This window comes from Bos mutus, chromosome 4, assembly GCF_027580195.1.
Source record: "Bos mutus isolate GX-2022 chromosome 4, NWIPB_WYAK_1.1, whole genome shotgun sequence".
In the NCBI taxonomy this organism is placed as follows: Eukaryota; Metazoa; Chordata; class Mammalia; order Artiodactyla; family Bovidae; genus Bos; species Bos mutus.
The window spans coordinates 26,842,168-26,869,141 of record NC_091620.1 but is presented as its reverse complement, the minus strand read 5'-3'; the positions used below and the strand labels follow the sequence as shown (position 1 = coordinate 26,869,141).

The 26,974-nt window shown below is 56.2% G+C and overlaps 1 protein-coding gene across 1 annotated transcript in view; it reads left to right on the top strand.

Moving 5' to 3' along the window:
- The window catches only part of SND1 (staphylococcal nuclease and tudor domain containing 1), a 421,566-nt gene extending 394,854 nt beyond the window's left edge, over nt 1-26,712 (top strand). Inside the window, exons 17-24 of the mRNA XM_005893665.3 lie at nt 12,249-12,437; nt 17,434-17,575; nt 21,128-21,251; nt 22,112-22,181; nt 23,101-23,214; nt 23,962-24,165; nt 25,926-25,970; nt 26,080-26,712. Coding sequence (XP_005893727.1) covers nt 12,249-12,437; nt 17,434-17,575; nt 21,128-21,251; nt 22,112-22,181; nt 23,101-23,214; nt 23,962-24,165; nt 25,926-25,970; nt 26,080-26,145 — 954 coding nt within the window. The 3' untranslated portion in view covers nt 26,146-26,712. The remainder of the gene's footprint in view (nt 1-12,248; nt 12,438-17,433; nt 17,576-21,127; nt 21,252-22,111; nt 22,182-23,100; nt 23,215-23,961; nt 24,166-25,925; nt 25,971-26,079) is intronic.
- Nucleotides 26,713-26,974: the final 262 nt, after the last annotated feature.

Below are 26,974 nucleotides of genomic sequence, written 5' to 3'. Positions count from 1 at the left end.
CCCCAAAGCCAGGACCTGAACTCAGGAAGTGGCAGGAAGGATAAAGAAGAGGGGGAGAATTCAAGAGATGTTTATGAATAGGACCATTGTGACCTGGAGGTTGACTGTGAATGTAAAAGGAGTCCAGGATGATTTCTAAGCTGCTCGCTCTGAGTGAGATAAGAAACGCAGGTGAAAGTGCAGGTTTTATAGTGAAGATAGTGGATTCAGGGTTGGGCTCATTACATTTGAAATGTATATGGTGGAGGTGAGTCCTGAAGAGCAGTCTGGGCTGAAAATAGGAGCAATGGTGTCATATAACTCTGAGTCGTGCAATACAGGGACTGTCTATAGCTTCAGATGGCCCCCCAGGGAATGTCCATATTCAGGGGGCGTGTTGGTGGGAAAGAACTCACAACTGAAACTAAGACAGCATGCAGAAGGTTGGGAATCACAGAGGCCTTTAAAAAGAGCTTCGAAATAGGAGGCAGCGGTGCTTAGCTTTGTCAGATACCTGAGAAGAAATTAATAAAACAGCGATTAAGAGGTCTTGAGTGACCTTTGAAGTGATAATCATGTTGGAATGTCAATTGGCTGTGTGAGATGGAGGAGTGGATGGAGGTGAAGGAAAGAGGTCCCTGGGTTAAGAGAGAAAGGTTGACTGGACGGGATGCGAGGTCAGAGCTAGGTTTTCTAGGATGAGTGCGATTTGTAGACAAAGAGGTAGATGCTGATAGAAAGGGAGTTGGGTGGTGATTAGAGGAAAAGGTGACTGATAGAGACAGGCGCCCAAGAAAGCAAGAGAGTGTGATCTACAGCCAGGTTGTTTTTTTTTTTTGGCCACACCAAGGGCTTGCAGGATCTTAGTTCCCCAACCAGAGATTGACCCCCAGCCTTTGGCAATGAGGGCACAGAGTCCTAACCACCTGACCACCAGAGAATTCCCTAGAGCCAGGTTCTTTTTCTCCAGGGTGGAAGGAAAAGCATTAATCACTAATGCCACCATTCAGTTCAGTTCAGTCACTCAGTTGTGTCGAGTTTTTGCGGCCCCATGAACTGCAGCATGCCAGGCTTCCCTATCCATCACCAACTCCTGGAGCCTACACAAACTCATGCCCATCCAACCATCTCATCCTCTGTCGTCCCCTTCTCCTCCCGCCTTCCATCTTTCCTAGCACCAGGGTCTTTTCAAATGAGTCAGTTCTTCACATCAGGGGGCCAAAGTATTGGAGTTTCAGTTTCAGCATCAGTCCTTCCAATGAATATTCAGGACTGATTTTCTTTAGGATTGACTGGTTGGGTCTCCTTACAGTCCAAGGGACTCTCAAGAGTATTCTCCAACACCACAGTTCAAAAGCATCAATTCTGCAGTGCTCAGCTTTCTTTATAATCCAACTCTCACATCCATACATGACTATTGGAAAAACCATAGCCTTGACTAGATGGACCTTTGTTGGCAAAGTAATGTCTCTGCTTTTTAATATGCTGTCTAGGTTGGTCATAGCTTTTCTTCCAAGGGGCAAGCGTGTTTTAATGGCTGCAGTCACCATCTGTAGTGATTTTGGAGCCCAAAAATATGGAAAAGATCAGTTTTCATTTCAGTCCCAAAGAAAGGCAATGCCAAAGAATGTTTAAACTACCACACAATTTGCACTCATCTCACACAGTAGCAATGTAATGTTCAAAATTCTCCAAGCCAAGCTTCAACGGTATGTGAACCATGAATTTCCAGATGTTCAAGGTGGATTTAGAAAAGGCAGAGGAACCAGAGATCAAATTGCCAATATCCACTGGATTATAGAAAAAGCAAGAGAGTTCCAGAAAAATGTCTACTTTTGCTTTATTAACTATGCCAGAGCCTGTGACTGTGTGGATCACAACAAACTGTGGAAAATTCTTGAAGAGATGGGAATACCAGACCACCTGACTTGCCTCCTGAGAAATCTGTGTGTAGGTCAAGAAGCAACAGTTAGAACTGGACATGGAACAACAGACTGGTTCCAAATAGGGAAAGGAGTACATCAAGACTCTATTGTCACCCTGCTCATTTAACTTATATGCAGAGTACATCATGTGAAATGTCAGGCTAGATGAAGCACAAGCTGGAATCAAGATTGCGGGAGAAATATCAATAACCTCAGATATGCAGATAACACCACCCTTATGGCAGAAAGCAAAGAGGAACTGAAGAGCCTCTTGATGAAAGTGAAAGAAGAGAGTGAAAAAGCTGGCTTAAAATTCAGCATTTAAAAAACTAAGATCATGACATCCAGTCCCATCACTTCATGGCAAGTGGATGGGAAAACAGTGAAAACAGTGACACACTATTTTGGGGGTAACAATACCACCATAGGTGCTTTATAGAGGCAAAGTGTGGGTCTGCACAGAAATCCACGGTGGTTCAGGTCAAGCCTGAGAGTCTAGATCCGCAAAGCAGAGTACACCTGCCCCCGAGCAGACCTTGGCATCAGGAAGGTGTAAGGGCCTACAAAGGCGTAGCTGGCATTCAGATGTGACCCGATTTGGTTACCTTCGGGTCAGAGATTTGACAGCCTCATACAGTTCCTCCATGGGTCATGTGCATGCATGCTAAGTCGCTTCAGTCATGTCCAACTCTTTGCGACCCCACGGACTGCAACCCTCCAGGCTCCTCTGTCCATGGGATTCTCCAGGCAAGAATACTGGAGTGGGTTGCCATGCCCTCCTCCAGGGGATCTTCCCAACCCAGGGATCAAACCAGTGTCGCCTGCAGCTCTTGGATCGCAGGCAGATTCTTTACCACTGAGCCACCACAGGTCATACACTAATTTCTCCTGAGAAAAGAGGTCATTCGACTTCTCACCCCTAGTTCAGTCCCTGCAGGGCACAGGTACAGCCTCAGGGACTCCATCTGGGCTTGGGAGAACCCCATGTGGCCCAGACCAAGGGTTGGGGCTCCTTGTGCTATCTGGAGACTCCGGATAAAGAGCGGTCCTCACTGCTCTCTCTGGTAGGACCACTCTTTGCTGCATCACCGGAGCATGGGGAGAAGCTGGACCGTTCAGGTGCACCCCACTTTCAGAAGGACTTCCAAAGCCAGCCTCGAGCTCAGGAAGCCTGTGGGAAAGGATGCCAGTGGGGTGCCCTGCACAAGGGTAGGGCCCCCGATTCAGCCACACTCCCTGTGTGAACCTCAGGGAAGAGACAGTTAAATCGCCCTCCAGTCCACAGCCCCGGGTTTTCCTGGGAAGATGAACAGTCTGCTTTCCTTATTGTCTGCACCAAAGGAACAGATTGCGTCAGTTTGTAAACCGTGTTACCGCTTGCAAAGTCCTGGAGTCAGCAGGTTTGCATTTCCCAGCAGACTGAGGGACGCTGATAGCCCTGGCTCCTCCTCTTTGCCTCAGGCATGACCAGGAAATGCCCCTGGCCCCCCACCTCTGGCATCCCACCCCTCACCCCTGAGGTATTCCAGGAGAGAGAGGAGGAAGCCCTGAGCTCCTAGCTGGGCCGTCTCACCCATTGCTCAGGCCAACCCTCAATTTCTAGGAGCTTCCTGCCCCCTGTGGCCACTGTGCCAACCCGGGCCTGATTTGCAGGCATTCCCAGGGCCTTGGCTTAGACCAAATGTCAGAAACGAGATTTTCCAGAGAACAGTTGGCACTGTGGGTTGGGCTTGAATGCGTCATCTGGTCTGCAGGTGCTGAGGGGTTGGGTGGTAACGCGCTGGTAGGGGCTGGAGCCTCGCTACTCCAGGAGCACAGGGAAGTTCGGAATGGACCTTTGCCTGCCCCCTCACCACGCGTGGCCCACGGTAATGCAGCCCAGGAGGCATTTCATAGGCACTGCCTCTGTGGCTCCCAGAGCGTTACATTATTAATTGCATCGTGTTAAAACGCTTATCATCTCTGAAAGACATCGCTGTGCACGCGTGGCTGCAAGTGGAGGGGACAAGTCGGCTGTGTTAAGCTGCTACTATATTAAGGTGAGGTGTCTCTTCAAGTTCACGGCTCCGGCGGCGGGAGCACATTACAGCAGTATGTATGGGGGACGGTAGCAGCCCCGGCTGGCAGCGTGGCTGCTGTGCGAGGCAGGAGAGGAGGCTCGGTGGCACTCAGATTGCTGTGGATTGCTACTCGCCTACCCTGCGGAAAGCTCTGTTTGGGATGCGTGGGTGGGGAAGAGCTGGAGTGCCTTTATTCCTCTCCTGCTCTCCACCTTCCCCTCTCTGCAGGCTCCTACTGGTTGCCTGCAGGGCCTCCCCGCCGGCCCTTCTCTCCCACGTAACCCCTTGTCTGCTCTCTCAGCGCCTCCCAGTCATGCCAGTGCACCACCAGTGCCGCCACCCCCAATCCCAGCTCATACCTTAGGAAGTTCTGAGCAGAGAAAACCTTACAAACCTGGTTCAGCACTCACTGACACGCGGAGCAACTGGAGAGGGATGCCCAGCCCAGAAGAGGCAGAGCGGGTCCCTGGATGGCTGTTTAGTCCAAGGATTTTGCTTTGCACCTCTAAGCCTTGTCCCCATCCAAGCCTCACTCCTCTCTTATTCCCAGTTCCAGGCTTGTTGCCGATGGCCTTGGGGTATTGAAAGCAGGGCTGGGACCAGCCAGCGTATGGGGAGGATGGCGGCTTCTGCCTATCACTGGGGCCCCTGAAGTCACCTCCCCAGAGGTAGCGCTGTGCACTCCTGCTCTGCCTTTGGGAGGAACATGAAGCCAGCATCCCCTCCCCCGCCTTGCTTAGGAAGTCTTCCTTCCCTGATGCTCCAGGGCAGGGGTGCCCTGAGCTGCTGCCTACCTGGGATCACCTGTCCTGCCTGAGGCAGCCACCTCCCTAGGGGGAGGGAGCATCCCTGGCAGCTGTGTTCCAGGCGTTCCTTGGCCTCCCAGCCTCTGAGGCTGAGGCTCAGTGATTTCCTCTGCTGCCTTGGGCACTGCGCAGGAGAGAGGATGAGAGGCTCTTGGGAGAGACTACCTCTCTTCCGTTCTCCCAATACACAAAATGGGAAAGAGCAGTTATATGGGAGGGGAGACTCTCGCCACTCTTGCATTCTGCCAGAAATCCCTTCTGTGCTGTACCTCTTCAGGCTGCCCTGAGTCACCATCCAGAGCACGCCACCCCCAGCTGTGCATCCTCCCCGGTTCAGTATCTTCAAGTTCTCTTGCCCTGCTGGCTCTGTCGAAGCTAGCCTTTTCATGGAGGCAGCCTCCAGCGCACTCCGCCCCCACCCTACCATGAAGAAGGCTACAGGAGGGGCCCTTGGTCTTCCCAGTGTCACCCCCAGACTCAGAGCCACTGGACATCCATCTTGGCTCCTGGAGCAGGAGAGGCTGGGCAGCCAAATGAAGCCCCCAGGCGGTTGGCATTTCCTCTGGTCTTCTAGCTGAGCTCGCGAGTGTTCTTCCCCAGACACACACGTTACTTTCAGAAAGCTGGTTGGCTGGGGAGGGCCTGGGCAAGTGAGTCGTCCTCTCTGTAAGAACATCAGCCCTGCCTGCCTTTCACTCTCTCACTTCTTGCACACCCACCCCCCTCACCTGGCTGGCCCCACATGGCTCCCCGGACCTCAACTGCCTGGAGTGGGAGAATGACTCAGCCCCCTCCGCCCACTTGATTGAAGCAGCTCCTGTGTTAAGAAGCTGGACAGAATCCAGACAAGGAAAGAAGGGGACCAGTTGGGGTGGTGGGGCAGGGATTGAGAATATGTTTGTGGCAGGGGCCAAGATAATCCAACCACTAGGAAAAGGGCTATGAGAAACGAAACGTGCTCGCTGCCGCCTTCCCTCCCTGGGTTGGAAGGCTGCCCCCTGTCTCCTCTTTTCTCCTCTTTCTCCCCTTCCCCACTCTGCGCAGCCGCAGCCGGGAAGGGTGAGACCATAGCCCACCTGGGTGGGAACTGAGGTGTGTGCGCTGCCTGGGACAGGAGCACTTCCTCAGTAATTAGGAGATGCGCAAATTAACAGCCTGTGCCGTTTGTATTAATTTGGTAAATAAGCCAGAACAATTTCATTAGTGGCACATTAGTATGCTCGGGAGCAGGAGGACATGTCCCACTGTGAGGCAGCAGGGCCCTCTGGCTACCCCGGCCCACAGACAGCCCGGGACCAGTGGGTCTAGCTGCTTTCCCACTGGGCGTGGCTGGCCGGACCACACCCCCTGATTGGCCCTGTGGTGGAGAAAGATTCCCCACCGCAACCCCACCCCTGCCCACTCTGATTAACCACCTCTTCCCTCACCTACCTCTCTGAGTGAGAACCAAGGGAATTGAGCTCAGCCAAGCAGAGCTGCTGCTGGTTGCAACTAGCCTGACTGCTGTCAGCTGGCCCTGAGCTGAAGGAAGTGGATGCCGTTGTACATCACCAAAAACTCACGGTCAGAGTTAGGATTTGAGCCCAGGTCTGTCTGACCGCAGGATTCATGCTCTTTCTACCATGTCATGGCCCAGTCAGTACACCCAGCTCTGGGGCAGATTTAAAGAACAAGCTTTGCTCCCATTGGAGCTGACAGTCTGTGTGCATGCTGAGTTGCTTCAGTGTCCGACTCTTTGTGACCCCATGGACTGTAGCCCACATCAGGCTTCTCTGTCCGTGGGATTGATTCTCCAGGCAAAAATACTGGAGTGGGTTGCCGTGCCCTCCTCCAGGGAATCTTCCCAACCCAGGGATCAGACAGAGTCTCATGTCTCCTGCATTGGCAGGCAGGTTCTTTACCACTAGCACCATTTTAGCTGGTGAATAGGGACATTTTGAAATAACTGCTCCTCCCCAGGAAGTAAATAACTGAAGAAGCATTTGTGTGTCAAGCACCCTTTTAAGTGTTTAACATACTTACGTTGGCTCATTTAGTCATCAAAACACATCTTTTGAGATAGGTACTATCACAATTCCAAGGTAATTGACTCACCAGAAGTCAAGCAGGTGGTGAGTAAACGTCTCTGCTCCGGAGGCCATGGTCTTAACCTCTGTGCTCTGCACTGGTCCCTGAGTGTCAGAGATATCCGGGCCAGGTGTTCAATTCACTGCAGGCCAAGGTTAGGGAAGCCATCACAGGAAGGTGTTGAATCTGGAAGAGCTCAGCTCACAGGCCTAGTTCAGAACCACAAAATCGCGGCCCACTCTGCCAGCATTGGGAGCAGAGGCGAGAGATGCCGGCAGGTGAGCAGAGCGTCCAGGGTGCCCAGTGCAGCAGTTCCTTGGTGTCCTCAGCTCCCGAGGGCCAGGTCTGCCCTTAGGCATCTAGGCTCCTGCTTCTGTCTTAACTAGAGTTATCACAAAGCCACCCCCTCCACGTGGCACCCCCTTCCCATAGCCTCTCCTCCCCCCAGCTCCATGTGTTCCTAGGTCCCAGCATTTGGCTTCAGTATGAGCATTGAGGATGGGGAATGAGGGAAGCCATCATCTGTCCCTTGCTGACATTGCTTGTGTCCACATGTACCCTTGAGCCCCTCAAGGCTATTATCAGCCCACCTATGTACACACCAAATGCCCACATGAAGTGCTGTGGCAGCCCATGGTGATCACCAAGGCCTTACCTCCCTGATGTCAGTGCTACTGCAGGAAGCCTCCCAAGCCACTGGACAGAGTCCAGGTCTCTTCATGAAACATCTCTTCCAAGATGCTGAAGAGACAGGCAGCCACGTTGTATAGCGCTTCTCACTTTACACCGCACTTCATGAGTAGTATCTCACTAACACTTGGGGTAGCCAGAAAGACCAAAAGAGGTTTCTTGTGCACTTGACAAGAAAAAGCCTCCCCTAATTCCTGTCTGCAGTTGGAGGCAACTTGCAGGAAATTTCTGCCAGTAGTCTGTATCAGTTCAGTTCAGTTCAGTCGCTCAGTCGTGTCCGACTCTTTGCAACCCCATGAATTGCAGCACGCCAGGCCTCCCTGTCCATCACCAACTCCTGGAGTTCACTCAAACTCTGTATACTGGCAATCAAACCGGTCAGTCCTAAAGGAAATCAACCCTGAATATTCACTGGAAGGACTGATGCTGAAGCTGAATCTCCAGTGCTTTGGCGCCTGACGCAAAGAGCCGACTCATTGGAAAAGACCCTGATGCTGGGAAGGATTGAAGGCGGGAGGAGAAGGATGAGATGCTTGGATGGCATCACCAACTCAATGGACATGAACTTGAGCAAACTTCAGGAGATAGTGAAGGACAGGGAAGCCTGGCATGTTGCAAAGAGTTGGACACGATTTAGCAACTGAACAGCTACAACATCTGTATATGGTAAATCCTAATTATAAGTGAGCCCATATTTGTGAGTTCACTCACTCGCTGAAATTTGTTACCTGTCAGTACCCCTGCAACTTTTTGGATCATTTGTGAACGTGCACAGAGCAGCGAGTCTCCCAGGGAGTACATTCCCAGCTGAGGCTGCAGCTCTCATCCTACAGACAAACGTCCTACTCATGGTCTGCTTAGCACCGAGGTTTTCAGGGTTTCTGCACTTTATGTTGTAGTTAAAAATGGCCTCCATGCATAGCGCTGAAGTGCTGTCTAGTTTCCTGAGTACGGGACAGCTGCGATGTGCCTTAAGGAGAAAACCCATGTGTTAGATAAGCTTTATTCAGGCTTGAGTGATAGCGCTCTTGGCTGTGAGTTCAATGTTAATGAATCATCAATATGTATTAAATATGGTATCTTTAAACAGAAACCATCATCGAAGCAGGTTATGTATTGATAAGTTGATAGAAATGTAACTGGAGTCTTGTAGGAACCTAACCCTGTGTTTCCCCAGGAGGCAGTGGTTCAGGATTCCCTAATTCCTTGTTCATAGTAACTTTATAGCGATAAGTATCACAGATAACTAGAGAGAGAGAGAGAAAGTATGTATATATTTTTTTAATTAGAAAAATACCAGAAATTTGATGAGTCTTAAGATTGAGTCTTAAAGTTGAATAGAGAAATGGAGCTTTTACAGATATGAAGAGCTGAAAGTGTTAGTTGCTCAGTCCTGTCCAACTCTTTGTGACCCCATGGACTGTAGCCTACCAGGCCCCTCTTGTCCATGGAATTCTCCAGGCAAGAAAACTGGAGTGGGTCACCATTTCCTTCTCCAGGGGATCTTCCTGATCCAGGGATTGAACCTGGGTCTCCTGCATTGCAGGCAGATTCTTTACTGCTTGAGCCACCAGGGAAGCCCGTCATAGATATGGACCCATGTAATTTTATAGTCAAGTAACAAATTCTCAGCAGTGAGTGTGAAAGAGAGACATGATGAAAGATGAACATGTAGACCAACCTGGGAGTGCCCACTGCACCCTCTGTTTGCTCCCTGTGTAGAATCAAGACTTCACCCTGAACCGTCTGCCCATCTAGGCTGGGGCATGTCCAGCAAGGCCAGAAGCCCAGAGACCTAGGTGCAGCAGGAACACTGGCCCAGCCCCAACCCTCCTCTAAGACCAGCCTACCTTCCCTAAAGCCCCATTGTTTGACTGAGAAATTACTGTGGTGGCAGCAGCCGTAATAAAAGGAGAAGCGGGGACCCACAGGCGACAGCTTTATCTCTCCCTCTACAGCCCAAGATGGATTGGGCAGCAGCACGGTGCCCAAGGCCAGAGATTTCTTTCCTCTGCGGCCGGCTGGGACCAGGGGCTTGTCAAGCCCAAGTTAGCGTATCGATTGCCAGCAGGGAGAGGCGGGGTACGTGTGAAGCCAGGGCTCACCTGCCAAGAGAGCCTGGCTGCTCCCCAGCAGTGTTGGCCCCAGATGTGGCTGCTTAGTCACTCGCTGGCGTCTCCCCCGGCAGGAGCCTTGAGAGGTCGGCATCTGGTTTGTGGCCTCAGAGAGTGAGGTGTGAATTAGAGGTTTGCGAGTAGGGTCTGAGCCTGGGCGCCTGACAGGAGAGACGGATTGTACCTGTCTGGTCGTCTCTGCAGCTCATGTCTCGGAGGCTCTTACCTCCACCGCAGGAATCTGGTGTGAGAGGAAGCCACGGGCTTCTCGTCACAGCTGCAGCGGCTCACCACAGGCCTGGGGGCTGGAGGGAGGTCTCGTGCTTGATCAGGGCAGCCATCCTGTCTTTAGGAAAAGGACACCTGGCAACGAACACAGTGGAAGAAGACAAGAGGTGCTGGCGTGGGCATGAGGAGGGGTCTCAGGAGCCCCGAAATGCAGAGGAGCCCCATGGATGGGTGGTAGGAGCCAGCGTCGGCACCTCCACTCTACCCATTGTCTCATGAGCCCCCAAACACTCCTCCCAGAAGTCGTCTGGGATCCGCCGCCGCTTGATCGTAGCATGCTTGATAAAGCGCAGCAAACGAAGCAGAGGCGGTCTTCCCATGCACTCTCCTTCCATCCCTGTTCTCGTCTGAGTCCCACAAGCCTGCAGCCTCTTCCTCCACCATTAGCCCTCCCGCTGTCGGCCGCCCAGTGCTCCGGCACCCAGGGCGTTTGCAAGGTGGCAGAGGGCTCTTCGGGCAGTTTGCCGCTCACTCGGGTGAATTCACTGGCTGGCGAGCTCTTGAGGCACCTGTGCTTTATCGTGTACCGTTTTGCCCACCTGTTCTCTGCCACACACACAGGTCCTCCCAGCGAATTAATTGCCGGGATTAGAGGAAAGGGGAAACCAGTTTTACCATCTACGGTTGTGGGTCCTCCCTTCCTCCAGCCCTCAGCAGCGTGGTGCCCGTGTGGGGTGGACACCACCCAGCAGAGCCCGGCACTCCCACCCTGGCTCCACCAGGGAGGGGCACGGTCCAGGGTCCTGAATGGTGGAGGGAGCTGGCCTTAACCCAGTGGACAGTGTGTGGGGGGGATCGGGGAGGAGGTCAGGGGTGTGACTGGAGGAAGGATGCTCTTGAGACAGGGCTGTGGGGAGAGAAGGCAAGGCGCCAAGGAGGCAGTGGAGAAAGAAGGCAAGCAGGGCAGCCTGGCCTCTGCTCTCAGCTCTGCCCCTTTCTGGCTCCACTGCCCCTGTGTCTGTTTCCCCACTAAAAAAACCAAGTTGGATTGGATGAGTATAATACCTTCTTCTCCTGGCTCTAATAAACTCTTTGTATCCCCTTCTACAGTACACCCCCACTTCAGGCATTGTTGAACTTGCATTCCACCTGAAAGGGTCACGGGGGCTTCGTGTAGGAAGAAGGTGTTCACGAATAGGAAGAACACCTGGCGGAGTCCTAACTGCCGGGAGAGGTGCTGGGGACGCGACTCCCTATAAGGAAACAGAGGCCGCTTGGGTGCATGGAGGGAGGGCAGAGCAGGGCCAAAGAGCAAGACCAGGAAGCTGGGACCCCAGCTCCTTCCTGTTCATGTCCTCTGCAGCTGCCACTGGCTCTGGCCCAGGCTTCAGAGAACTCCCAGGTATTTAGACACTCATTTTATTGCTTAATCGAGCTTGAAGCCGTTTAAATGAATACAAGTTTTTACGTTTGGCAGTGAAGGCTTTTACAGGCCCCTTTAGCAGGGGAAGAGGTTGGAAGAGAAGCCGAGAAGGAATTTCTCTTGGGCCACTGCCTTCATGAGGTGGAGTGGCATCCATGCTAGGTCGGGGGTCCTGGTTCTCGGGGAGCCCTCAGGGGAGGAGGCCTGGGAGTCCCTGGGCTCTGCAGGGATCCTGCCGGCTCTGGGGATCAGCCAGTGTGCTCGGCCCCGAAGTCAGGGCTGATGGCGGTGAGCACACCCCTACAAAGGGGTAACCTCCAGCTGGAATCACCCCCTAACTGCACCTGCCTCAGTGTACCTTCTGCCCACTGTCCCCTTCCCTCCTCTCCTCACCTGGCTCTCATCCCACTGCTTTTATTGCCTTCATTAAGCATGACTTCATTCAGCTCTTCCAGGAAGAACACAGGTTCTCCCCTCCTCGGGGATTGCCTTGCTCTCCACTTCCACCCAAGGCTTGCCTGTCTTCCTAGCAGAGCTGGGGCTCAGTGGGTGCTGGAGAGGAGTGGGTGTTGCCTTACTCACCCCTGACCTTTAGCTGTATACACACACAAACACACACACAGCTCACTTAAAGCTGAGGAGAGTCAAGTCTTCCCTAGTAGCTCTCTGCCAAGAGGAAGGGGAAGGGATTTGAGGAGAGGGGAGTTCTGAAGTTGCTTTGTCAGTGACATATCTATCAATGGTGATTCTGGGGTGCAAGAAGCTGAAAAGCATAGACCAGCTCACAGCACCGAGGGGTAGAGTTCTCAGAGGCTCTCACCAGCTCACACTGACTCACCGTTCCAGCTGTTCCTGTCCGTGGAGTGACCATGGTGGCAGTGGCCCCGGGGCCTCTCTCCTCCCCTGCCCACCCCAGGCTCCCGCTGCTAGCTGACACCCCCGTTTCTGCTCCCTAGGTAGAGGTGGAGGTGGAGAGCATGGACAAGGCCGGCAACTTCATCGGCTGGCTGCACATCGACGGCGCCAACCTGTCCGTCTTGCTGGTGGAGCACGCGCTCTCCAAGGTCCACTTCACTGCCGAGCGCAGCGCTTACTACAAATCCCTGCTGTCTGCCGAGGAGGCCGCCAAGCAGAAGAAGGAGAAGGTGAGCTGTGGAACGGGGCCTGGCGGGAAGGAGCGGCTGCCCTCTCTCTCCCTCCCTTCCCGCCGCACCAGCACTGCTGCCTGCATACAACAGAGTGCTTCTGTCCCCCACCGTCAACTGAGCGACTCCGGCTGGTGTTGGTGTCAGACCCCACGTCAGCAACCCCACGCTGAGGCGGGCCCCGGACCCTCTCTGAGCACCCCTGTCCACCACCCCAGCCCTGCTGGGCCTGGCACCGGAAGCTGCCTAGACAGTGACCTTGGAGCCAGGGTCACCCGCGACCAGAGGCCTTCCTTCCCCCGCCCTGACCCTCCAGTGCTCTCAGAGGGGCCGGGTGGCCTGCACCCCACGTCTGAATTTCCTTCACATTGCCCTGCAGGGAAGCCCATTTTGGAAGCTGCCCCAGGAGATGCATAAAGCTGTTAGGACAGCAGATTTACAGCCCATCAGTCTGTGCAGACACTGCATTGAAGAGACAAGGGGGGTGGGTCGGAAAGCAGCTTTTGGAAACAAATGGACGATTAAGGAACCCAGCGGCTTGGTGATGGGAGCTGGGCTCAGCAGCCCCCTGCCCCTACCCCCACAGCCTGTCGCCACTGACTTACAGCTCAGCCCCGATAATGGGGATAAATCAGCCAGCCACCAATTTGTCAGGGCTTCTCGGAGCTTGAGGAGGATTTCATGGGACAGCCGTGCTGAGCCATAAATTTGTTCCAGGAATAAATGTTTCCTTCCCCATGGGGCAGCCATCTGGCTTACAACTAGCCTCTCAGAGCCAAGGCCCAGACACCTGCCAAAAGGAGTGGGGGGCCCCGGGGCCCAGAAGCCTCCGGCTCCTCCCACCTCTCCTCTGAGAGAGCATCACACTTTCCCCAGGGGCCAGGCGCCGGAGGACTTCTGGGATCTCTGTGTCTCTTAGTCTCATCCCCTAGGGATTAGGACAGGTGATCGACCCTACTAGAGCTGGAAGGACTCCAGGGAGAGGTGGCTCCAAAAGCCAAGACAGGTGGAAGAGACTGCCCACATCTTGGAGGGCGAGCAGGCCACCATGGGGCCTCCGGGGAGGATTCCACTTCTGTCCCAGTCTGCTTCCATTACAGCTCCCATTATAGCCTGTCTTCCTAGAGTGATGGGGAAGCAGGCAGCCTCGGCTCCTACAGCAGAGGCACTTCCTCTTGGGTTTTCTTTCTGTGACAGCTGAACTTAAGACTGGACACCCCCTGTGTCCTCTGCTCGCTTCAGGGAATGGAGGAGAGGGGGTGCAGAGGTGGAACGAGTTAACAGCTGCGGGACAGTTCAGCAAGCACCCACCTATAAGGCCCAGGTTCTGAAAGTATCTCTGCCCCCTGGCCCTGCCCCCTGAGCCTGGAAGCCATCTCTTCAGATCCGAGTAGCCTTCTGCCGTCTGAGAGTAGAGACCCCAGAGGGACTGAGGAGGGGACAGAGAAGGGAGTCTGGCCAAAGCGTGGCCCCTTGCATAGGTGCTGAGCCAGGCATCACTATTTACTACGTAGTGGATTTGTTTGGAAGAACCCAAGTCATCATTTCTCTGGTGCCACGTGATGGTGCTGAGGAGTAATTACCATGATTAATTACTTACATAGGCTGCGTGCTTTTATTCCAGTCCAATTAAAATGCAGCACACCACTCTCAGTGCGAGGGCCCGCCCGCCTCCAGGGGCCCTCCTGCACATCCCCTCCTCCTTGAGGCCTGGGGGAACCTAGCCTGACCTCCCTCCTCCTGGTGGGGCTGCTCTCCGGGAACAGTGTAGGCAGAGCCTTGCAGCAGTCCTCCGAGTTAGCTGGACTCAGGCGGGAGAATCTGGGGGTCAGCTGGGGAGCAGTAAACTTGGTGTCTGAGGTGTCCCCAGGATCCCCAGCCTTGCCCCGCTGGTGACCCCGTGAGAGCTGCCTTAGCTGTCGAGAGATAGGCGCATCTGGGGTTAAGAGATTATCATGGTCCCTGTGGGCTGAGGAAGCTAATACCGAGAGATTTTGTGAGACCAGGGCACACAGAAGTCTTGGGTGGGTGTGATTATGTGCATGTGAGCAGGTCTGAATGGGGAGCCCCAGCAATGCTGTGTTCCCCACTCTGAGAATTTAGCTGCCTCCTTGCAAGGCCTGATCCCCCTGTACCTTGCTGTCTTCTCTCCTTATTGAAGAGGCCAGTCTGTAGGAAGCTGGTTGCAGGGTTCCCCCTCCCTGTCCTCGGGATCCTGGGGAGGTCTGAGGGCCAGAGAGGGAGCCTCAGATGGCAGCTGTCTGTCCCCCATACCCCCTGCCCCACTCATACCTTGGCAGGGCCCTTGACAGGCCTGGATTGGCCATCGATTGGCTTTTATTGAGCTTAGCTTCCCCACTGTGGGCTTGCAGGCCTCCACCACCCTGGCTGCATGCCAGCCCCACCTCTGGAGCCTCCTGAGCAGCGGTATTAAATAGGATTTAGAAAGGAAAGGTTCCATGCAGTGAAACCTCGGTCCACATGGCCCGCAGCCTGCCAGGAGGAGGACCTGGGGCTCCCCTGGGAGGAAGTGCAGAGAAGGCACGGGGGAGGGGTGCAAGGTGAGGACAGAAGAGACTCCCTCTCCTCTGCTGCTAAGCTGGCCCCGGGGTGCAGGGGATCTGAGCAGGACAGGAAGTGGCTGACCCAGCAGTGCGGAGCGGACCCAGCAGTGCGGAGCAGAGGAGGGAGGGGGCTCCCTGCCCACTGCCCCCCGGGATCTGTAGCCAGGGCCACCAAGGGGTCACAGAGGGTGTCTGGCTGACGTGTGAGCCCCTCCTTGCCCAGGTTCTGCAGAGGGACAACTGCAGTCAGTGTGGGCCCAGCTCACCCTTGTTCTGAGGGTGGGGACCTGCCCTCCAGCTGACTGACTCCTTCCCACCACAAAGCCACCTGCGGGGACCCCGCAGGGCTCTGTGACTGAGGGCCAAGCCTGCTCTCTCTTAGAAATGGGGCGCTCTGTCTGAGGAGCAGCTCTGCCTCTTCTGGCCTTGGGCAGCCTCAGGCTTCCAGTGTCCTCTGCTCCCCGCCTGCCCGCTGCCCTGTGAGCTCTGGGACCCCATAGGACTGGCCTGTCTCTGCCTCCTGGTAGGAAGGGGCCCGAGGGCCACCCCGAGGCTCTGTCTGCATCATCCCTGACCTCCACCCCACTGGCCCCTGGACCTGCCAGGGAAGATGCCCTACCTTCTCTCTCTGGGAGGAAACCTGATGCTGTCGCCTGAGGCACCTTGGCTTGAGAAGTTTCTACTCTCAGCCTGTCAGTCTGTTCCCATTCTGTCCACTAGGCAGAGGAGCCTCCCTCCCCTGCAGCCGAGGCAAGTGGGGTGGGGTTAGGATGGGGGCCAGCTCAGGAGCCAGCGCAGGGGCCCGGGAAAGGCAGGGAACAGGAGTGGAGGGAGGCCCTGACTTGGTCTGCAGTGGTAGGGGCGCAGTCTGGAGAGTGGTGCTGGCAGGGCTGCCACAGAGCACTGACTGCTGGGCCAGGAATGCCGCTGACGACGTCTCCGCCACTCCCGGGCAGCCTCCCCACCAGGCTCAGAAAGTCCCTGTTGCTCATTCCAGTTCCCGGGGCCCAGGCCTCTCTTTCCAGTGGAAGGGCACGCACTCGTACCACGTTAGAGGCAGGAGCATGGTTTTACGGGTGTGGCCCAAAGTGGTTCAGTCATTCCAGCTTGCATCTGCTTCTTGGTGCACCGCCCCACCATGCCCCAGGAGTCTGTGTGTAGCAGAAGGGTCACGTGGTCCAACTACCACCTCTTGCAGGGGAAGAAAAGGAGACTCAGAGAAGGCATGTGACTTGACCGAGGTCACACAGCAAATTAAAGGGGAAAATGAAAGGACCAGAGTCCACAACTCCCACCTACGACTTTTCCCACTGTTCATTGCTGCCTTTTGTGTTCAGGGGCCCAGGCGATGCCAAAATTCCCCTTGAAGGGCCCTAGGGCCCACCCCCCTGTGTTCAAATCCTGGTTCTGCCATGTCTAGCAAACCTGTGTGCCTCGGTTTCTCCGGTTGTGAAATTGGGGGTAATGTTGATCCCTTTTGAAAAGGTTGTTGTGAGGATTAGATGACCTAGTACTTGGGTAGTGTTTAGTGTGGCCCCTAGTGAGCATGTAAGGTTTGGACTAAGAACTTCTGTCACCACCCACCCGAGTCCTGTGTGTGTGTGTCTTTGGGACCCAGCGTGTGGTCCAGTCCCCAAGACTCCCCAGCCTGTTTCCGCCACCCGGCTAGAAGGCCATCTCCCTCCCCTGGTCTGACAGGCCTCACTACTGGGATAATCTCCTGGCCACGGGATTGGACTTGACGCGCTGTCACCCCGCATCAGCTTCTGAGCACTGCAGCCCTGACAGTGCAGGGCTGGGGGAGGGAGGGAGCGGGAAGGGTGGAGGGCAGTGGCCGGCTTCCGAGCCGGGGTCAGAGCAGCCTCCTTGAAGTGCAGAGGACAGGCACCCTCGCACAGTGGCGGCCCTCCCCTCCGCAGCCCAGCACCGTCGCTTGGAGAGCCTCAGGAGTGCCCGCGGCCCTGTGACGGTGGGAGGGCCTGGGGAGTTCAGTGACCCTCACAGGGGGTGTGAGGGAAGGAGATGGGAACTGGGCAGCACCACAGGGCCAAGGGTCTCACACGCCTGACGTGCGTGGGAGTCGCTGGGAGTCTTGAGTTTTGATTCCCTTTCCCTGGGACCCTTAGAGCACATCCTGATGGGCAGGCGGGGGGGCGGGGTGGGGGTGGTGGGTACCCTGGCACCTTCGTTGCCAGGAAGATCCCCAGTTGTTCCAGACACCTCAGAGTTTGGGAACTACTGGACTGGAAGTTCCCCCACCCTGACCTCTGCGCTCCAGAGGCTCAGACCAGCATGATGCAACATTGCCCCCACACTCACCCCCACACTCGCCCCCAGGGCAGTGGTCCCCCCTCCCCAGAGCCCCTTTCCTGGCGTCCTTTCTGACTTCACTTCTGAACCCCTCACCTCCCCTCTGTTGACCACACGTGCAGGTCTGGGCCCACTATGAGGAGCAGCCGGTGGAGGAGTTGATGCCCGTGCTGGAGGAGAAGGAGCGCTCGGCCAGCTATAAGCCGGTGTTCGTGACGGAGATCACCGACGACCTGCACTTCTATGTGCAGGACGTGGAGACAGGTGAGCGCACACCCGCCCCGATTCCACCACCTTTCGGCTCCTGGCGCAGGGCCAGCCCACCTCAGGGCCCCCCTGTTCGGGCAGGGGGCGGGACCCAGGCTTCCAGGGGCCTCCCTGCATAGCTTTCGGCTGCTGCCCACCTCCCAGGCCCCTGAGCGGCGCTCTGGGCCTGAGGTCATATTCTCAGCCGCAATAGGGCCGGCGAGGCTGAGCGGTCCTCTGAGGACTGGTGAGGTCACCAGTCCTGTCTGGGTGGTGCTCTGATACTCTTAGGTCATTGTTTTCCTCCCAGACACCCCTGGCAGGGCCAGGCAGGAGGATTGTGCCCTCGGAGCTCGTCAGGAAGCAATGGACAGATTGTCTCCATGTGGCCGGGAAGTGCATGCCGGTTCTGCTCAGCGCCTCTGCCCCTCAGCCTCCCCTGGGAGGGCAGGGTAGGGGGAGCCCGGGCTTGTCTCTGCTGGGGTTTCTCCTCCTCCAGAGGTTCCTGTAAGCCCCGAGTGGTGACCAGTTGCCATGGAAACAGGCGGCACTCTAGGGGAAGTCATCCCCAGGAAGTCTTTCTGAAGGACCCTCTTTCTCCATCTTCCCTCTTCCTCCTGCCCTCCAATGCTGTGCACTGAGGCCAGGGTCCTCTCCCTGCTGTGCTCCCTGCCCCCTGCCCTCAGCAGAGAGCTCAGGTTTCCAGAGGAGAGAGGGCAGCAGAGCTGGCTCTCACAGCAACTGCAATGGGGCCCCTCTGGCCCAGCTTCCACCTCCACTCCCTTTGCTCTGTCCATCCTGACCTCCCACCTCTCATTTGTCACCCTGTGCAGGGAAACATTTTAGTTGAGATCAGAGGAGAAAGCTCTTTAAGCTACTTCTCGGTGGAGGAAACCAGGTCTTTTCAAGGGGGAGGGGGCGGGAGATGTCAGTGACATGGAGGCAGCCCCATGGGTGGCAGGGCTCTCCCTGCCCTCCTCAGCGCCACCCCCAGGCCCACTCCAGATGGTAAACAAGCTCGTGTCAGCCACCTCCCCACTAACGATACTGCCCAGGCAGCTGTGTTTGTGGCAGTGTCATTTCCCCGGGGAAACTGACCATTCTGAGCCTTGGGCTGGCTGGGCCCAAGAGGGGAGCAGAGCCAGGCAGGGGCTGAGATGAGCTGCTGAGCCTGGGTTAGGTTCTCTCGTGGTCAGCAGCATTCCTGGTGAGAGGGGCCTGGCCACTGCCTGGGGAATGAAGCCAGAAGACCTCCAGGTCTGAAAGGTGGCCCAGGTAGGAATGAGAGCTACTCCTGAGCCCAGGAGCTGGCAAGAAGGCCCTCCAGGAGCTTGTGGAAAGGGAACTCAAAGGAGACCCTGCCCAGGGAACCCCGGCTCCCAGACAGGCTGCACCTGGCCTCTGGGTCCTGCCAGGTAGGACTCACTTTGAGTACGAACAGGTGCTGGGGTCTCCAGGGGGCAGAGCCTGAGGCTGAGTTCAAGGCCTTTGCCACGTAGTCTCTGTCATCTCAGAGGCTTCCTGTATCGGTTCTGCACCCTGCCTGGCTGTTGGTGACAGCTCTCGGAAGCCAGGACACTGCACCAAGTGGCAGCCAAGGCAGATAACAAGGAGAAAAAGGGAACTTGGGGGGAACCACGTATTGTTGGAAGATTGAAGGAGCAAGTGACATGCTGTGTGGCACGCCACCTGGATGGCTGTGAGCTCCAGAGAAAACCCTGAAGTGAAGTGAAGTCGCTCAGTTGTGTCCGACTCTTTGCGACCCCACGGACTGTAGCCTACCAGGCTTCTCAGTCCATGGGATTTTCCAGGCAAGAGTACTGGAGTGGGTTGCCATTTCCTTCTCCAGCGGATCTTCCCAACCCAGGGATCGATCCTGGGTCTCCCACATTGGACGCAGATGCTTTACCGACTGGGCCACCAGGGAAGCCCAGAGAAAACCCTGCCCTCCATCAAATCCATGAACAGGAACCTGGGCATACACAGCATCCCTCTCCTGAAACCCTTGGTGCCTCTGGGAGGCAGGGACATCCTCTGGCCCTTTTTCCCTTCTCTTAATTAAAGCCCACCTTCGGGAAGGATCTGGTGAAGTAATGAATGCATTGCCATTGGCCCATGTGACCAGCCAGCCTCTGTGTAAGGACCTCCCAGAGGGCTCTGCCTATTTGCAGAGCTGTTGCCTTGGAGCAAAATAATAATAATAATAGAGCAAGTATAACAAGATCTCATCTGTGTAGAGGAGGCTTCTAAGTCCCTGAAATTTTACTGTCTGGGCAAGAAATGCAGGCGCAGGAGAACAGAGGGTTTATTGCCAGGCAGGGGGAGGGCAGCTGCTTCTAAAAAGTCCCTGAAAGCGTCTTGTGAAGGCCAGGGCAGGGCCCGAGTGTGGATAGGCGCAAACCTGCAGATCCCTCTTCAACACAGTGCAGTTACCAAGCACCCCGCATGGCCGGAGCTTTACTGGGTCTCAAGAGAAGCAGCAGAACCAAGTGAGCTATGGTCTGTGCCCTGAAGGAGCTCACGGTGCAGTGGCAGAAACATAAACCAGACAGGGAATGGATAAGGCCCACTGTGACAGGTGTACTGATGGCTAACATGCGTCAGGCTGCTGTAACAGGGCGGCCTGGGCCCTGAGGGTGGGGGAGGAATCCTTCACTCCCACCACACACACCGCCCCAGCACCCTCCCCCTGGAAATGAAGCGGGTGGAAAAGGCCAGGTGTAGAGCCTGAATCAGAGCCAGAGGGACATAAAGGAGAAGCTACTGGGACTGACGCGTAGCAAGAGGGTGGTGACGGGATGCGGCAGGAGGGGCCCTGAGAAGACCTTGGGGTTGCCACACCCAGGAACAGACAGGCAGCCGCCAGGTGGATGACCCAGGGAGAATGGTTCAGGAAAGAAAAGGCAAGGAAGGGGTCCCGCCCCACCCCGTGGAGGAGGGCAGTGAGTTGGCTGGGAGGGTGGAACCACTGGCAGCGCTTGGAGGCTCAGTTCCGCACGTGTCTCTAGACGCGTCATGTCAGGGCGGCCACATCTGAATAGACTGAGACTGGGCCCTGCTCCTGGAATCGCTCCAGTCTTTCACAGCCCAGATTCTGAGGTCCTTTCCTTGTGCAGGGTCGTAGGGGGCCCCCTCCTTCAGCTCCACTTTTGTCCCTGGGAGACTTGGCAGAGAGTGGCTACTGTCCATCACCACTTCTGTGGCCCAGGCCAGGGCCAGCCCTGGTAGGAATGGAGAAGGCAGGTTGGCCTAGGCCTTGCCTGGTGTCCACTCACTTTCTCCACCTCCTAAACCAAAGCCCAGGAACATTCCCTGCGCATCCCCAGGGACAGCCAAGACTGGAAGGCTGGGTACCTCTTAGGCCTGAAATGTCTGCAGAATATCGTGAACCTCCTCAAGCAGGGACCAAAGAGAACTTCCCTGCAGGATGGAGGCAAGTCAGTGCTGTGGGCACCCTGCAACAGTCCACATCCTTCCCACTCCCCAGGCTCATCTTCCACCCAGCCCCATCTAGAGATGAGGCTCCAGGGAACGTGGCACCCAGGTCTCACTCCCTCTTCCTCCCCACAGGGACCCAGCTGGAGAAGCTGATGGAGAACATGCGCAATGACATTGCTAGCCACCCTCCCGTCGAGGGCTCCTACGCCCCCCGCCGGGGCGAATTCTGCATCGCCAAATTCGTAGACGGAGAATGGTAAGCCACCTGGACCCGAGCAAGGCAGAGTCTTAAGCAGGAGCAGGAGGAGGTCTGTCTCCAGGGCACCAGTCTGCAGAAGCGCCAGCCAGACTTGAGGCATTCGCCCTATCGGCCTGCTTTCCACTGAGTGGTCACTCTTGACCTTGGTCAGCTCTCCAGAGTGGTCCTCTATGTTGCCCGTTTGCAACCTGCAGTGTAACCCACAGTTTTTCTGCAGTCGGCCTCTAGGGCACAGGAGTATCCCTCCTCCTCTCTCCTGGGATCTTCTGTTGGGGGTGCCCTGGCTGGCTGCAGCTCTCCAGTACCCCGTCACCCCGCACAGGAAAGACGATGTCAGGAGGGGGCAGGGGTGGTGAGGGGGTCGCTGGTTCCTGTGAGCCCAGACCAGCCACCACCCTCCACCCCAGCCGTCTGGCACAGGAGAAGCAGCACCCCCGGGCTGCAGGAAGGTCACTTACGTCTGACCTACCAAGGGTAGGGCCCATGGCCTTCCCAGGGCGACCAAGTGACTTGGATGCGTTCCCTGCTGCGGCCTCCCAGACAGATCTGCCGGCTAATTACAGCTGCTGTTTAGTGTGCTGGGTTTAAACAGCAGACATCAATCTAGTCATTAGTCTTGTTGCTTTATGCCCCAAGGACACATTAATCTGCTCCACATGCTCCCCTCTCCCTCCCTCTGCTCCCAGCTATGCTCTGATTCCATTAGATGGGGTCCTGGTAGAGTCTGAAAACTGGCCCCCTGTGACACCCATGGGTGTTCATTCTGAGCCCTGGGCAGGGAAACACTGCACCCCCTGGCCTGCCATCGCTGAGGCTCCAGGGATGTCCCTTGAGCTCTGCCCTTGATGCCATTGCAGGTACCGTGCCCGAGTGGAGAAAGTCGAGTCTCCTGCCAAAGTACACGTCTTCTACATCGACTACGGCAACGTGAGTGTGGGGTCGGAGGTGGGCGAGCAGCACGGGAGGGGCCCCTCAATACACCTGCCCCTAGGTCAAGCCCATCTGAGCTTTAGACCTCCCCTCCCTCCCTGACAGATGGGGACCCTGTGGGCCTCTCTGCTGCTCGTCCTGAGAGACTGGGCAACACCAGCGTCTCTGCTCAGAGGCCTGTGAGCACTGAGCGGTCTCCTGTCCAGGCCCAGTCACAGCCCCAGTTTCTCTCCTGCCCAGACTCTAAAGAGGGGGCCATGAAGTCCTGGCCCTGTACACCCCATCTCCTGGTCCACAAGGTGCCTGGGTGCTGATCCCTGGAGCATCCCAAACCAGGCTTGCTGAGGAGGGACTGGTATCCCCAGGAGAAATGCCCCTTGGACTGGGCCCGGGAGTGTGTTGACCGTCCCCCACAGCAAGCAGGAGAGAAAGCTGTCCTTCAGAGCCATGCCGCTCCTGAGGACTGGTGTGGGGAGGCCCGCGAATAGAAAACCCAGAGCAGAGCCATGCTCCCAGCCCACCACCCAGGAGTACACAGGAGAGGGTCTTACCAACTGGGTTGCCCTGCACACCTGGGCCAGGACCCTGATCTTAGAGTACGCTCCCAGCCCCGCCCTAGCCTATGGGAAGGCGGTCAGAGCCCGTGTCATAGTGCGAAGGCATTGGGAAAAGTGGAGGCAGCAGTGAGAGCCCAGTGATCAGGTGGGCGGTGTCAGTTGGAGCCCCCAGGTGTGCCACCCCAGGCCCCGCCTCCCCAGCTTTGCTGACCCCGCAGGCCTGTGCCAGGCCTGTGCATGTGGAAGTGAGTCCGGGTGCGGGAGGGGAGAGTGCTCAGGGGCCTGGCCACTTGAGTCGTCCCCCGAGAGCAAGGGGGCTTCCAGTGTGTGACGCTGCTGGCCCCGTGTGTCCTCTGCAGAGGGAGATCCTGCCGTCCACCCGCCTGGGCACCTTGCCACCTGCCTTCAGCACCCGCGTGCTACCAGCTCAAGCCACGGAGTATGCCTTTGCCTTCATCCAGGTGCCCCAAGATGTGAGTCTCCCCCCCTTTCTTCCTCCCAAAGGGGACCATCCCCTGACACATGACCACTGCTGCGGCCCCAGCACGTACCCACGGGAACTAAATGCAAACCCGTCCTGGGTCCCAACCCCCACCCCGACCCCCGCCCACTCTCACAGGGCTGAGCCCCTACCGTGGCCCTGGCTTGGGGCCTCTGCCTCTAGCCTGCGGGGCTCTGGGCTGCAATTGTCTCCCAATACTCCTTCCAGTCTCAGAGGGTGCCACCAGAAGTGACTGTCCCCAAACAGATCTGACCAGGTCACACCTCTGCCAGAAACCCTCCGCTGGGGCCACCCAGGCTGATGGGAGGAGGTGGAGACAGTGATGACGGTCTGTTAATCAAAGGGGAGAGAAGCGTGGCCAGGGAGTTCCGGGTCAAGGCGAGGTGGCCTTGGAGTATCTGAGCCAGCTCTTGAGGAGCAGCCATGTGCAGGGTTGGGGAGGGGAGCCTGGTGGGGCAGGGCACACTGGGTGAAGACTAGTCTGCCAGCTATAGGCAGTGGCAGGAGGTGAGTAGGGCCCTTGTCTGCCCTGGCAGAAAGGTGATTATTTGTATCATAGGTGAAAGGGGTCTGGGCACAGGGGGAGCTGAGTGGGGAGTGAGGTGATGCTGGCACATCTAGGCAGACTTCCTGGAGGTCCGGGACCAGGACCTGGGGCCCTCGCAGCCCTTGGCTGGCACTGGCCTCTCGTGCTGACCTGGGTCTGTGCTGGCCGCAGGAGGATGCTCGGACTGACGCGGTGGACAGCGTGGTGCGGGACATCCAGAACACGCAGTGCCTGCTCAACGTGGAGCACCTGAGCGCCGGCTGCCCGCACGTCACCCTGCAGTTCGCTGACTCCAAGGGGGACGTGGGGCTGGGCCTGGTGAAGGAGGGGCTGGTCATGGTGGAGGTGCGCAAGGAAAAGCAGTTTCAGAAAGTGGTACGTGCTGTGGGGGCGGGACAAAAATGGTCCGTGCTGTGGGGGTGGAGCGGCCGGCCCCTGGCATCCCCCGCCACCTCCAGCGTCCCAGAGGAGGATGGGTGCCCCAGGAGCCAGTGAGGGAGCAGGGACCCACCATCCTGCTGCTCCTGCGGGGGAAAGATAATGGATTTGGGTTTGTTGGGGTTTTTAAAAAAAAGTTAATTACTTCTTAAATTAATTGGCTGCCGGTTTGGCTGAAAACTGCAGCTGCAAACTGGAGCAGAAAGTTTCCCTTTGCCCATCCCCCGGTGACAGGCCAGGATGCTGTGCCAGGGGTGGCGCGGAAAGGGTCACAGCCCAGCGCGCTGTCTCTCCGGTCCTCACGTTCTCCTCTCCGAGCCCATCAGCAGCTCCCAGCACTCAGTGCTGCCTGAGCCACTTACCCAGAAGACTGCCATAACCCCCTCCAGCCTGTGGGGAGCTGGACCTGAGTCTCGCCTCCCTCCTTCGTGAAACATCTGGCCCTGGGGATCAACCATTGGACACTTGAGTCTCCCGTTCATGAAGCGAGGAGAGCGCAACCAGCCTGACTGCTCCCGAGGGTGGACCATGAGGATGGGGTCTGCCAGCTGGGGAACCACCTTGCACAGCTCAGTGGTAGATCATTAGAGCCAGGCTTCTCCCACTCAGCACTGTTCCCATCCCAGTTCCCCAGCCTCTCCCCACGACAGGCCAGCCTCCAGGAACAGGCCAGGCTGGTGGGAAGCCCCCGTGCCCTTCTGCAGCACCCAGCTCCCCCGCCCTCCTGAGCTGGAGGGACTCAAGCGGCAGGGTTGAAACCAACATTCTTCTCTCTCCACTAGGCCTTGCTTCCCCCTTTTGCCTTTCCTCTCTCCGCATGTGCAGATGGGGGTTGGTGGGTCTGTAGCTCTGGTTATGCAGGTTGCTAATTCATTTGGAACAAGACTTCACTGTGGATCACTCCTGTGTCTTGTCTGGACAGGAGGGGCCTGGCCCCTAGTCTCCCTGCAGTTTCTTGGATCACTCCTAGGAGTTAGCTTAAGTTTCACTATAAACCTGGAGATCTTAGTGTTCCCCATATGGAACTACCCATAACGTTTCTGGTGTCTGTGTGAGTGCTAAGTTGCTTCAGTCGTGTCCAACCCTGCAATTCTATGGACTGCAGCCCACCAGGCTCCTCTGTTTATGGGATTCTCCAAGCAAGAATACAGTGTCAAGAAACACCTAATGTGTTTGTTCATTCACTTACTCATTCTTTCGGTAAATGTTTACTGAGGATGTACAAATCTCTGAATAAGAGACAACATTCCTGCCCCATGGAACTTGCGTTCAAGCATGAGGAGACAAAGAATAAAATAAGTCAACAAAGTTAGACATTAGACGAGTGCAATGGAAAAAGAGAAAGTAGAAGTAAAGGGAATCGGGAATGTGGGGGAGTGGTCAAAATTTTAAAGAGGATCATATGAGGTCTCGTAAAGAAGGTGACTCTTAACCAGAGGCTTGAGCAGGCGGGATAGGTAGCCAGGTGGACAGGAGAGAGAAGCATGTTTCAGGTGATTAGAACAGCCAGTGCAGAGTCTGGAAACAGCAAGAATACGGCGACTCTGCACTTGGATTTTCTTTGGAGGGAGCTGGGAACCCCTTGAGCAGGGGAGTAACGTGACCTTACCTGGGCCTCTCCCAGGCCCCTCTGGCTGCTCAGCTGCAAGTGTCCCCACCTTGACCATCCATCCCATTGTTTTCTTGCCCCCCCGCAGATCACAGAATACCTGAATGCCCAGGAGTCAGCCAAGAGCGCCAGGGTGAGTTTTTGCCTCAGGAGCCCCAGAGGGTGCTGAGAGAGGGGCTTTGGCCGTCTGGGTTCCAGCCTGTCCCACCTTCCCTGACTAGCTGTTTGCTGTTTTCTCACAGCTGAACCTGTGGCGCTATGGAGACTTCCGAGCCGACGACGCAGATGAGTTTGGCTACAGCCGCTAAGGAGGGCCCCGGGTCTGACCCCCAGCACAGCTCACGCCAGCACCCCTTCCTCTGCCGGCAGGGTGTTTTCAGCTCCAGACCTCAAATCAGGGGCATAGATTGGGTCCAGCTTTGCTTCAGTGTCTGGGAATGTCTCGTAGGACGGCATCTGGGCAGGGGGTGGGAAGAGCCCCCCCACAACCACAGCTTTCAGGGGGCAGACATTGTCTTCCAAAAGGACAGTCACTGCCCTCTACTGTCTCTTCCCGCTGATTTTGTTTCTATTTGGAGGTTTGTAGGGGTTTTGTTCTTTTTTTTTTTAATTGTCCTCAAATCAGGAAGAAACATGAAAGACTTTGTCCTAATGGGGGGCTTAATCCTGGCCCCAAGGCCGGCTGCCGACTGGCACTCCACGTCCGTCCCAGACCGCCCTTCTCCCCAGCTCTCTGTCCAGCTGTTGATCATGTGATTTTTCTGATACGTCCATTCTCAAATGCCAGCGTGTCCACATCTGCCCCTTTGCCCAGCCCTCCCTATTTCTGTATTTAAAGCTTTTGAGGCCCAATAAAATAGTACATGCTGTCTGCAGCTCTATTGGTGATGGTGGAGCCCAGAGCCCAGAATCTCGACAGCTCCAGCCAAGAGGCAACCTGGCACTCAAATGACCCCCAAGTGTGCCTGACCATGCTCCCTGAAAACAGCCAGTCACGGAATCAGGGCAGAACTTTGGAGCAACTCCCGGGGCCTGGTGGGCATACCTGGCACTATGGCCATCGTGCAGAAGCCTGAAGGCCTTCTCTTGACTCATCTGCACGTGAATGCTCTCAAGAACCTCAGCAGCTCAGCATAC